Source organism: Oncorhynchus nerka, linkage group LG21 (assembly GCF_034236695.1).
Source record: "Oncorhynchus nerka isolate Pitt River linkage group LG21, Oner_Uvic_2.0, whole genome shotgun sequence".
NCBI lineage: Eukaryota > Metazoa > Chordata > Actinopteri > Salmoniformes > Salmonidae > Oncorhynchus > Oncorhynchus nerka.
In genome coordinates this window covers 31,223,043-31,236,611 of record NC_088416.1, presented here as the reverse complement: position 1 = coordinate 31,236,611, position 13,569 = coordinate 31,223,043, and the positions used below count along the sequence as shown (strand labels likewise).

Here is a 13,569-nt window from a genome sequence, read left to right as displayed (position 1 = left end):
AGATGAGGAAGCTGGATGTGGTCCTCTTCCTGTAGGCCCATGGTTGGCTCATCCCCCCGTAGGCCCATGGTTGGCGCATCCCGATTCTTCTCCTCCAGTAGGCCCACGGGTGGCTCGCTCTGCTTCTGTTGTGACTGGTGGGACTCCTCGGTCTCCGCTTCGTCACTCTTGGGCCCTCCTGCCAGACAGTCAAGATAACTTGGGATGTGCGTTAGAGACGCATGCACCAAAAAGGAGGGGTAGGACAGAATCCAGGGCCAGAGGATTCAAGGAGAAGAATCAAAAGGAGTGGAGGGAAGACGCAAAGCAAAATGAGGGAAGTGCTGAGGGATTGACGTCTTTACACAAAGAAATAAAGTAAACAAAAACCTGTTTCGATCGAGTTGAAAAAGGACAAATAAATGAAGTTTGACCACAGTTTACTATTCTGTTAGGTGTGTTATAATACTTAGATGAGCCAATACATAAGTCTTTGTATTCTGTTATTTTTGAGTATACATTTGTGATGTGGGAGGACATACCAAATTCTTACTGATCAGACCGTCACATCGAATCTTTGTGGTCTGGCTTCAAATGTCCCCGAGGGTAATAGCGACTGAGTAGTGGAAAACGAGTGGAGGATGGCATGCATCCTGGACTCATCCTAAATCCTCCCTTATCTTATTGGAACATGTAATGACTCATTATTAACATGACATCTGTCTAATTGGAGTACTTGCCAACATCTATGACCTAATCTAATACATATTACATAACCCATCTACTATATAGAAACAGTATTACAGTCAAATGAGGTCTAGAGTTTGCTCTCAAATAATTTGGAACAAAGGTTATGAAGATGATATTGAGTTGAGGTTTCACTATAATTGTTCAATTGTGGAGACACTTCATGGATTTATCAACAGCTACTACAGTACATGTCTATACATTTAATATGATACGACATTTCACAGTTCTAAAATCCTCGGAAACCCAGAACTAAAATCTCACGTAATTGCGTCAGAGTTTAGGTAATTTAGATAAATTTGCAACCCATTCATACAATGTAATAAATTGGTGCGCAACATTGTTGGAAATCATTTTGTTTTAAGTCTTTGCCCTCAAGATGCTGGCCTGATACTCAGAATAACTATATGTAGTAGAGGTCGATCGGAATGGCCGATTAATTAGGGCCGATTTCAAGTTTTCATAACAATCGGATTTTACACTTTTTTATTTTTACACCTTTCTTTATTATTTATTTAACTAGGCAAGTCAGTTAAGAACATATTCTTATTTTCAATGACGGCCTAGGAACGAACGGTGGGTTAACTGCCTCGTTCAGGGGCAGAAAGACAGATTTTCACCTTGTCAGCTCAGGGGATCCAATCTTGCAACCTTACAGTTATAACTAGTCCAAAGCAATAACGACCTGCCTCTTCTCTCTCGTTGCACTCAACAAGGAGACTGCCTGTTACGCAAATGCAGTAAACCAAGGTAAGTTGCTAGCTAGCATTAAACTTATCTTATAAAAAACAATCATAATCACTAGTTAACTACACATGGTTGATGATATTACTAGATATTATGTAGCGTGTCCTGTGTTGCATATAATCTGACTGAGCATACAAGTATCTAAGTATCTGACTGAGCGGTGGTAGGCAGAAGCAGGCTCGTAAACATTCATTCAAACAGCACTTTCGTGCGTTTTGCCAGCAGCTCTTCGTTGTGCGTCAAGCATTGCGCTGTTTATGACTTCAAACCTATCAACTCCCGAGATGAGGCTAATGTGACCGAAGTGAAATGGCTAGCTGGTTAGCGTGCTCTAATAGCGTTTCAAACTTCACTCGCTTTGAGCCTGTGGTTGATTCCCTTGCTCTGCATGGGTAACGCTGCTTCGATGTGGTGGCTGTTGTCGTTGTGTTGCTGGTTCGAGCCCAGGGAGAGGGAAGGAAGCTCTACTGTTACACTGGCAATACTAAAGTGCCTATAAGAATATCCAATAGTCAAAGGTTAATGAAATACAAATGGTATAAAGGGAAATAGTCCTATAATAACTACAACCTAAAACTCCTTAACTGGGAATATTGAAGACTCATATTAAAAGGAACCACCAGCTTGTCTTCCTGAGCAAGGAACTGAAACGCTTTCTTACATAGCACATATTGCACTTTTACGTTCTTCTCCAACACTTTGTTTTTGTATTATTTAAACCAAATTGAACATGTTTCATTATCTACTTGAGGCTAAATACATTTTATTGATGTATTATATTAAGTTAAAATAAGTGTTAATTCAGTATTGTTGTAATTGTCATTATTACAAATACATTTAAAATATAAAATCGTCCGATTGCTCGGTATCGGCGTTTTTGGTCCTCCAATAATCGGTATTGGTGTTGAAAAATCATAATCGGTTGACCTCTAATATGTAGCCCTAATATGGGATAAAGATCACATGACTAGGAGCAATTAATCTCCTTTGGCTCTATGGTCTGGCATTTAACCACCATCAATCCAAAAATGAATTGACACATTTAAAAATGTCCCAGCGAAATATCCCCACAAAGGCTAGATTTTGATAACAAGAGAATTAACATGAAAGACCTGACAAGCCGGGGATTAGGCAAAGAAAATGGGGAACAAGGGATTAACCATTTTACTTAAGAACTAAATCATAAACTACTCTGATAAAGTTTTTGACCAACCAGATAGTTTCTTCATATGTGTGGTGTCACCACATACACCTGACTGTTTTGAAAAGCATTCTATCCCACATTTTTTTTAAAAATCAACTCAGCCAACACAAGGATGCCCCTGGGACCTGCTCGGCTAATTACCAAAAACATGCACCTCAACATTGACCATGCCTTACTCAAGGGCAGCCATGGCCCCAACAGACACATACAGTACTATACATGCAACAGAGCGTTCCCAAAGCAACATCATGAGACGCCTGTATGTTCATGATAGGCCTACTGGGCAAAACACCAAATCTGGCATTTATTTTATTTTAGGAAGACCATAATGGTGAAGGTAGGAGAGAAGGAACAAGGGATGCTCTGATTTCAGGACTGACAAACATAGGGATCCAAGGGCTTTCCTTGTCTGGGTTGAGCAGGAGCAGGCAGATCTCTCATCCGCTTCTTCTTAACCACCACATTCAGGTGGGTGTGGGGTAATGCCAGTGTGTGTGTGTGTGTGTGTTGGGTGGAGCATTCGGGAGGATACAGGCAGGTTTGAGCTTCACGTCGCAGAGGAAGAGGATTTAAAACCTTCAGGACATACAGTAAAGGGACCCAGGAGGAGGAGTCTTCCCTGGTGTCTGTTTGGGGACTACCACCTACCAAGGACATTTACAAATGTGGTGTTGGTCTGCGTTGAATCCATGGAGGTCAGAGAGAAACATATACATGCTGGAAAACAGGGTATGGGACACCAGGTGGATTGCCTCCTAACCAAAATTCCATTGCGCATCAACACCATTCCACAGATAAAACGTCACTTCCTGATGGGAAGTGATTCCCATGGTGAGGACAGTGATGTCATTGAAATACATAAAACTGACAATTGAGACATGCTACGCTAATGGGAAATAACAAGAAACAGGAACGTGCCTTGCAATGATGTTTAATGGAATTTTGAAAAACCTACTTAGCGTGAACCATTCATTTATGAACAACCCTACTGTATAATGGTTTAATCAGATACAATTTCAATGTTAGTACATGCAAGTTGGAATATGCAATATCACTAAAAGCGTTTTCAGTGAGAAAAGCATTCTAAAATGCAGAGGAACGCACGGTTTTTCCCCCAGAAATAGTTGTTAGTTGGTTCTGAAGCACAAACGATCAACTAAGAGGCATGAACACTTAAAACAGATGCCTCAAAAAACACCGTACACGACAACTTTACTTGCCATGGTAATCTATGCAGGGAGAGGCAAACTTCCTGTAGCGCAAATTAAAACGAGACAAACTTCAAATTGAACACTCCCATACCGACCTCAACAAAACTATAAGGTGAGGAAAGCCATGTTTAAATATCTAGTCTTTATTCAATACTAAAATGGTGTTGAAAACAAGACAAACTTGTAAAAAAAAAAAAAGAAGAGTAGGATATCTCTACGGTGCAGGATCAAATGGAGCGTGTACATAGGGGAGGGAGAACCGGGTTCCAACAAAACAAGTACAAAAACAAAAGAACTGACATTTGTTTGGTAAAAACAATAGGATAAATACACATGTAGGTAGAGTCCATTCTCCTTTTCTTATAAGAGCTTTGTCCCAACGGACCAGTCAGTCAATGCCCCCTCAGGGGTTACGGAGTACGCAGTGTTACTTAAAAAGAACATTCTAATAGAAAATGGTAGCTAGTGTACATATAAAGTAGTGCCATACATTCATAACCATAATAGTAGTATGAAAGAGGGAGGCTTCACTGATCTACAGTCTTTTTCATTCCCCTTGCCTTTTGTTTCCTACCATCATTTGCTTGTTTTTCTAAACCATCTAACCCACCTCGAGAGAAAAACTAAGAACAACAAGGGGGAGGGGTGCGAGGGAGAAGGTGCATTCCAGGGGTAGGGACTTATACGTTACCTGCCAGAAAGCTATCAGTCTTATCGCATATAGCAGAGTAGTAGGGTGGCTGGCCCTCGCTGGCCTCCCCGGCATGCTGGGGCCCCAGGCGGAGGGTGTCCTCCAGGGTGTTGACCTCCAGGTCGTCAGCATCCATCTTCCCCCCCAGCATGTAGTGGTGCTGGTCCCCAGGCTGGCCCAGGGGCAGCAGGTCTACAGGGCCTCCCAGCAGCTCCTCTGACTGGGCGGCCGCTGCTGGCAGGGTCAGCTCCTTGATGAGAGAGGGTCCTTGGCCTCCTCGGGCAACTGGTCCTCGTTCTCCAGGGAGAAGATGCCGGGACTCTTACCGCAGCTCTCGGCAGTGGAGTGGGCGTTGGAGTTGGACATGGTGCAGTCGAAGCCGTAAGACGCCACAGAGTTGGCAGACTGGGGTGTGCCGCCACCCCCGTCCTCCTCCTCTCCTCCGGCCGGCGCCTCCACCACCTCCTCATCCTCTTCCAGGGCAGGCAGGATACGGGCGGAGGGTGGACTGTCGAACTCAGCGCTGTCATCCATGGTGACGGGGACATCTGGGTCATTGATCTGCATCTCACCCTCCATGTCGCTGGCCTCGTCTCCAGAGGTGGAGGGGGAGGAGGGGGCAGAGGCAGGGGCAGTAGGAGGGCCTGTTCCCAGGACCTCGTCAGCAGGGAGCGTCTCAGCCTCCTCCTCCTCGTCACCTCGCTCCAGATGGATGCCCAAGTCCTGTTCCAGGTCAGGTTGCACATTGGATGGCACGGGAGTCTGCTGCTTGTCAGAGCGTGACTCCACCCCGGAGCTGCTGTCATAGTCACGGAGCTCCTCGGGAGTGCTGGTTTCACTGCTGCTGTGGACGGCCAGGGCCGTGCCACTCAGGGTGCTGGACTGAGACATGCCCACAGCAGGGGGGCCTGGGGGGGCAGAGGCCTCCACTGGGGAAGAGCTCTCCATCTCCTCGGGGGCAGTCTGGGGCTCTGAGGGCTGCTCTGACTGGAGCATCAGAGAGGGGGCACTGAGATCCAACCAGGCCTGGGCAGAGGACTGGGTGGGCGTCTCAGGGCCGTCAGCCCCGTGGTCAGACAGGGGGCTGGAGGCGGTGTGGGGGGAGGAGAGGTGGGGCTGGGCCCAGGGGTCAGTGAAGGGGTTTGTCTGACCCCAGGCTGAGGAAGGTGGGACGGTCGAACGGTTGAGGTTATCCAAACGGTCCTCCTCTGTGTAGTCATCCTCATCTGCATTCCCACAGCTCTCCAGTCCACTCTCCGTCACCCCTTCGCTGGGCATCTCCACATCATCATCCTCCTCATCCTCTTGCTGACACACGTTCTGGTGGTCCACTGCCCGCTCTGAGCTCACATCCATATCATCAACTCGCTCCTCATCGTTGGACAGGGTCTCCACATTGGGGGAGCCCATGAAGGCCCCTTCTCCATCGGAGCCCTTGAGGCTGGAGTCTACCAGGACGTCGGAGCTCTGGGTACCCTGTAGCAGGCCCGTATGCTGGGTGCTGCTAATCTCTGATGACCCCTGCAGGCGGCTGCTCACATCCTCAGAGTCCATCCCTGACAAACGGTCATCCCCATGCTGACAAACGGTCATCCCCATGCCAACCGGTGGAACCACTGAAGCCTGCAGGTTTGGCCTCCTCTGAGGGCTGAGAGCTACTCATGTCAAACAGTGATGTCGGCTTGCACACTTTCCTATCCTCATATTCCTCTTCATCTTCCTCCTCATCGATGGACAGGGTCTCCACATTGGGGGAGCCCATGAAGGCCCCTTCTCCCTCTGAGCCCTTGAGGCCAGAGTCTACCAGGACTGTCCTCTCCTCTTCCTCCTCATCATCATCTCCGTTGATCTCCTCACCCTGCAGCAGGCCCGTATGCTGGGTGCTACTAATCTCTGATGACCCCTGCAGGCGGCTGCTCACATCCTCAGAGTCCATCCCTGACAAACGGTCATCCCCATGCCAACCGGTGGAACCACTGAAGCCTGCAGGTTTGGCCTCCTCTGAGGGCTGAGAGCTACTCATGTCAAACAGTGATGTCGGCTTGCACACTTTCCTATCCTCATATTCCTCTTCATCTTCCTCCTCATCGTTGGACAGGAACCACTGAAGCCTGCAGGTTTGGCCTCCTCTGAGGGCTGAGAGCTACTCATGTCAAACAGTGATGTCGCTTGCACACTTTCCTATCCTCATATCCCTCTTCATCTTCCTCCTCTCCACATTGGGGGAGCCGGATGAAGGCCCATGAAGGCCCCTTCTCCATCGGAGCCCTTGAGGCTGGAGTCTACCAGGGCGTCGGAGCTCTGGGTACCTTGCAGCAGGCCCATATGCTGGGTGCTACTAATCTCTGATGACCCCTGCAGGCGACTGCTCACATCCTCAGAGTCCATCCCTGACAAGACGTCATCCCCATGCCAACCGGTGGCACCACCGAAGCCTGCAGGATTGGTCTCCTCTGAGGGCTGAGAGCTACTCATGTCCAACAGTAATGTCGGCTTGCCCACTGTCCTCTCCTCTTCCTCCTCATCATCATCATCTTCGTTGATCTCCTCATCTGCCTTCTCCACTGCCTCTTCCTGGTCCTGAGAGGGAGAGACCAGGACCTCTGAGGTGAACTCATCCATGGGCTGAGACATTATGCTGAATGCAGGAGGGGCTGAAGAGGAGGGCATGAGAAGGTCCTCCTGCTGCTCATCTGGCTGGACCTTCACCTCCTCCTGGACAGGGCTCTGTGGAGCCATGGCAGACTGGTTCTGGGCCCAGGAGTCTGACTGGAATATCACCTCCTCCTGGACCGGGCTCTGTGGAGCCATGGCAGACTGGTTCTGGGCCCAGCAGTCTGCCTGGAATATCACCTCCTCCTGGACCGGGCTTTGTGGAGCCATGGCAGACTGGTTCTGGGCCCAGCAGTCTGCCTGGAATATCACCTCCTCCTGGACCGGGCTCTGTGGAGCCATGGCAGACTGGTTCTGGGAACTGGGTTCTGGCTGGACGTGCATGTCCAGCAGAGCAGAGGCATTCTGGGGCTCCCTGACCGGGGACATGGGCCCAATGGGGGAGCATGGAGGAGACATGACCGTGGTGCCCAGGGGAGACACGGTGTCTGCTGGCTCTTCCAGGAGGACCAGGTCCAGCTGAGCTGACAGCTGAGAGATAAAGGCCTCTGGGGCCTCTTCTGGCTGGCTGGCCTGAGGGGGCACCGTCTCCTTCTCCTCTGGGACTGCAGCCACCACTGCTTCTTCCGAGGTTGCTATGGAGACCACAGCAGCCAAGGCAGCTGCAGATATGGTGGCAGCAACAGCGGCGTCCTGGGTCTGACCCTCTTTAGTCGCGGGCTCTGCCGCCATCGTGGGCTTGGGGCCACGCTTCACTGCCATGGGAGTGTTGCTGCCCACAGTCTTCTTAGGGGTGGAAGCCTTCCCTGCTGGCTTGCTACTAGGGGTCTTGGGGCCAGCACTGACATCCTTTGAAGGCGTGGGCTTGCTTGGCGTCTTCTTGGTGTCTGCGGCCTTGCTGCTGGCAGCTGGCTTCTTGGGGGTGGAGTCTGGCTTGGATGCGGAGGCTGATTTGGGAGTCTCAGGTTTGGTGGTCTTGGCTGGTGAGGTGCGAGTGAGAGGAGCCGCTGCAGGCTTCTTGGTGGCTGATTTGGTAACATCTGGAGGAAGAGTATAACAAGTAGATGTTTGTGAAGAGGAAAAGGACAAGGGTTGGATGGAAACTTAATTATGATGAACAAATGATCTAATATAGATATATTTTGAAAAATGTAACAGTGTAATGCTAGTAATAAAAAGTTTAAACCTTTGTAATTAAAAAAGAAATTGAACCAAAACTGATGTCCCCTCTTACCTTTCTTGATGGGAGTTGCGGTTTTTGAGGGCTGTGATGTTGGGATCCGTCCAGCAGAGGGTGTTGTAGAGCCGGCTTTGGCAGAGGCTGGTCTGGGAGTGGTGGAGGTGGTTTTAGCCGTGGGGGTGCCAGGCTTGGCTGTGGATGTGGAGCTCTTGGCTGTGCTGGCTGTGGCTGGCCTGGCTGCAGCAGAGGCAGGGCGAGATCCTGGAGCAGCAGTGGCAGGCCTGAGGGAGAACAGGAGAGCGGTGGGGTCAGAATCACTGAGAACGGATTTCAAACCAGGGGGGTCATCTACCAGACACCATGAACCAGTATTTCTGTAGAGGTGATAAAATATTGAAATGGAGACATGACTGCGAGGGCTATATATTTAAATACAAATAAAGTGACAAACACCAATGTTTAAACAGACTCTTTTGCGTCGTCAAGCGAACGTTGGTCCCTCGAGTTCCACATGCTGGTAACCCCTGGGCCATAAATCACAGAGCAAGAGGCCCTGTCGACTGTATTCACAAGTCATTCTGTTAGTCACTTCTACAGCCCTGCCAGACACTAGACTTCCTCAGGAACACAGCACAGACAGGTCATAAACCAAGTGACGACGGAGAAAACACAACAAGAACATGAGAGGACGAAGAGGAGTCAACTTCCATTCACTCCACATCTCTTCAATGCCTGGAGTGGCTGGCCCCGACAGGGCACTAATACAGTAACTCACCCAGTCAACCCAGCAACCCCCTCCCCACATCACCCTGAGGCATCTGAAGCAGTGCAGTCTGGGAGAAGAGTCACACCACACATACAGAGTGGAGCCCCCCCAACTGCCAAGCCCACCCCCATCCTCCTCCCTGCTACATCCAGCCCACCTCTCCTGACATGAGGGTAATGTGCACTCTGGTCAAGTAGCTTCCACGTCAGGCCAGTGCAAAGTAGCCGACATGCAGTGACACAGTCGTGAGATCTCGTTAGCCTACGCTGCACTGCACCACCGCCTCTAAATAAAGAACAGAGTTAGCATCGGCGGCGGGGAGAGGGAAGATCGCTGCGGTCATGTTCATCTTTAATTCAGATGGAGCACTGAAATAACTTGCTCAAATCCCTGTTGGAACTATGGATGGTGTTAAAAGCATATTTCATTGTACAAGAGCAAACGCCGGCAGGTTTTTACACGGTAAGGAAACCCAGAGTGCCACACACACCCTGTCAAGTGTAGGCCTGATGGAACACACACCCTGTCAAGTGTAGGCCTGATGGAACACACAGCCTGTCAAGTGTAGGCCTGATGGAACACACAGCCTGTCAAGTGTAGGCCTGATGGAACACACAGCCTGTCAAGTGTAGGCCTGATGGAACACACACCCTGTCAAGTGTAGGCCTGATGGAACACACACCCTGTCAAGTGTAGGCCTGATGGAACACACACCCTGTCAAGTGTAGGCCTGATGGAACACACACCCTGTCAAGTGTAGGCCTGATGGAACACAGCCTGTCAGGCCTGATGGAACACACAGCCTGTCAAGTGTAGGCCTGATGGAACACACACCCTGTCAAGTGTAGGCCTGATGGAACACACACCCTGTCAAGTGTAGGCCTGATGGAACACACAGCCTGTCAAGTGTAGGCCTGATGGAACACACACCCTGTCAAGTGTAGGCCTGATGGAACACACAGCCTGTCAAGTATATGCCTGATGGAACACACAGCCTGTCTGGTAACATCTAGCCACGACATGACGTCCACTGGACACTAGCAATGGATTACAGCCATGCACAGCTTCCTTCCATGTACAGTATGAGTTGTCATAGGTAGAGAATGAAGAGCGGTGAAGAGGGAGGGAAGCAGCTGATGACCCTGTACAGTATGAGTTGTCATACATAGGTAGAGAATGAAGAGTGGTGAAGAGGGAGGGAAGCAGCTGATGACCCTGTACAGTATGAGTTGTCATACATAGGTAGAGAATGAAGAGCGGTGAAGAGGGAGGGAAGCAGCTGATGACCCTGTACAGTATGAGTTGTCATAGGTAGAGAATGAAGAGTGGTGAAGAGGGAGGGAAGCAGCTGATGACCCTGTACAGTATGAGTTGTCTTAGGTAGAGAATGAAGAGTGGTGAAGAGGGAGGGAAGCAGCCGATGACCCTGTACAGTATGAGTTGTCATACATAGGTAGAGAATGAAGAGCGGTGAAGAGGGAGGGAAGCAGCTGATGACCCTGTACAGTATGAGTTGTCATAGGTAGAGAATGAAGAGTGGTGAAGAGGGAGGGAAGCAGCTGATGACCCTGTTGTACCAAAACAAGAGACTGCCTGTTATTACTCTAACGATGAGAGGGATTACAAGCTCATGTTAATGAATTTGTTTGGTGTGGTGACGTCTAGACTAAGGCTTCTTATGAAGCATAAACAGGCTAGGTCATGGTACAAAAAGGCCATTGTTTCTATCCAGAGTTGCATCACAAAAACTGGCCCTTTCCTCTAATAAAATGCATGATAACCTAGTCCAGGAGAAGAGCTTTTAATTGGCTGGCCCTTCAGCTGATTAACTCCGAGCGAGCAGAACGTGACATTCACTGTGGTTTCCTCAGGTATCAATCTGACAGGTCTAGACGTAAGTGAGGACACACTAAAAAGAAAAGTAACGTGGTAAAATTCTAAGTTTAGGAGATTTGTAAAAAGTGTGTGCTAACAGAAAAGAATGGAATTAAAGATTAGAAAATAATTACAGGACAAACTGAATAGAGGGTAGAGAGAATGCAGGAGAGATGATGACAGAGTATTTATCTTAATCTGTGTGACGAAAGGAATATGGCTAATCCAAAATGACTCCGTTTAGGTAGGGAAGCAAGGCAGATTAGCGGGCTATCGTCAAAGGCAGTAGGAGAGAGGGAGCGAGAAAACGCTCATCCAATTACACGTCATTAACCTTCTATCACTGCAGCTTCTCAAATCGGTCCGGTCGCTGTTGTAGGAGCCAGTACGGCCGTTATAGAATAATGGGGCATGGCCGAACAATAATAAACAGACAGACAGGATGTGGTACAAAATTAATACATGCTTCTCGGCAGTTAGGCACAATGAAAAGGCTCCACTGAGGCATTACAGTGCAATGATACTTGAATTGTTATAAGCTTTTTTATTTTTTTCCCGTATTCTCTAATTAAGTTCACTGTCACCCAAATGACTGAGGCAGCGTTGATCATGTTAGACTCCTGATCAGAGTCTAATAGCTTGCACACAATGAAGGAAAATTGCTGTGCATCGTTTCTCAAACTTGCCAACGGCCTTGCCATTGGGAACATCATCACAAATTGGGGTTAAAGAAAAATGTAGGGATAAAGCATAGAAATTCACTGAAGCTTAAAAAATGAGCGCAGAGACAATTAAAGTCCACCAAAGTCGCCTGGGGTTTTTGAAATATAGCATTTTAGTTTCATTACGGATTCTGGAACTTTACGGATGTGGAGCGTTAACATAAAAAGGTTGTGTGCCTTCGGGTGGCAAATCAAAGTGGGGCTACGATTAAGTCAATGAGATGCATAAGCAAGGCTAGTGCCTCCCCTGCAGCAGAGCAAACAGCAGAGAGCCAGCTACCATGGGGACGGACCTCCTCCCGGGGAGACAGCTGGCATATTATAGATGATGCCATTTTATTTCAGCAGAAAGACTGGGAGGGACACTTTACCCTGGTTAAAAGGAGGAGACTACCTCCAGGACATCCACACAGGGCTTCAGAGATATGGGAACCCCACATAAATCTCACTCTAACCCAGGAACAAAAAGGTATCAGTCCTTTGCTTGCAATTTCCCAGAGAAATTCACCAGGTAGTTAGTTGCCTTGGAGCTAGAGAGACCCTTATACTGCCGCAGCAGCACTCAAGAGGGGCTTTGAGCGAAAGGATAAGACATTACACAGGGTGCCGCCTTAACCTGATGAACCAGTTATAGCTGGCTTCTTGGTTGGTTCTGCTTGAGGGAAATAGCATTTAAAAATAACAATATATCAAAAGGACAGTCAACCTACTGAAGATGGAGCTGAGGTGTCGAGTAACAGTCAAATGGTTTCCATCTCCTAGCAGTAGAGGGACAAAGAGGAAACCAGTGAGAGAACAAAGAGCAGGTAGAGCCTGCTGGGTGGGTGACGATGCAGGTCCCTGTATGACTGTGGTGAAGCAGAAGCCTATAGAACCACTGCCTTCCCAGAGAGTCCTCTGCAACATCCATCACGTCTGCCATACATCTAGAGCATGAGCTCACACACACACTTTAGGTGATTAGGTCTGCTGTTGCACCTCCCATAAAACCATGGCGTCACAGAGTGGTCTGCCTGTCACACCCACAGCCCAGCAGGAGAGGAGATTTACAGCCTGCACAACTGGCCTGCTTCATATTGTACACGACTGGCAGCCTACTGCTCTATTACAGTTTAGTACAGCAGGACAAGGGAGAGAGAACCACCACCCATGTCCTCTTCTCCTAGCCTTTCATGGCTTCCTCCAAATTCATAGAACACCAACGCTCCTTACTCAATACAGGCCCAACAATGCACTGTTTATGGGGTCCTGTATAGTGTGCATGGGGTCCTGTATAGTGTGCATGGGGTCCTGTATAGTGTGCATGGGGTCCTGTATAATGTGCATGGGGTCCTGTATAGTGTGCATGGGGTCCTGTATAGTGTGCATGGGGTCCTGTATAGTGTGCATGGGGTCCTGTATAATGTGCATTGGGTCCTGTATGGTGTGCATGGGGTCCTGTATAGTGTGCATGGGGTCCTGTATAGTGTGCATGGGGTCCTGTATAGTGTGCATGGGGTCCTGTATAGTGTGCATGGGGTCCTGTATAGTGTGCATGGGGTCCTGTATAATGTGCATGGGGTCCTGTATAGTGTGCATGGGGTCCTGTATAGTGTGTATGGGGTCCTGTATAATGTGCATTGGGTCCTTCTCCCTCTCACACATCCTTTGCTGTTCTATTTAGATCCCCCACCCCCTCACTGCGTTCACTCATCTCCATATGCCCTCCTAGCAGTGACGAGGCTCAGCAGGGACATATGACTTATTCATCTGTGTAGCATCCATCCTCCTCAGCCCTTTAGGCTGCAACATGTTCAGCTACATACTCTACTGAAGCCATGACATGCAACATGTT

The 13,569-nt window shown here is 48.7% G+C and overlaps 1 protein-coding gene across 1 annotated transcript in view; it reads right to left on the bottom strand.

Annotated features, from left to right (window-relative positions):
- Positions 1 to 3,592: 3,592 nt before the first annotated feature.
- LOC115110584 (uncharacterized) overlaps positions 3,593 to 13,569 on the bottom strand; it is a 33,122-nt gene continuing 23,145 nt past the window's right edge. The window contains 5 exon segments of the mRNA XM_065006742.1: positions 3,593 to 4,840; positions 4,843 to 6,166; positions 6,168 to 6,708; positions 6,798 to 8,232; positions 8,427 to 8,653. Of these exon segments, the coding sequence (XP_064862814.1) occupies positions 4,569 to 4,840; positions 4,843 to 6,166; positions 6,168 to 6,708; positions 6,798 to 8,232; positions 8,427 to 8,653 (3,799 nt within the window). The 3' untranslated portion in view covers positions 3,593 to 4,568.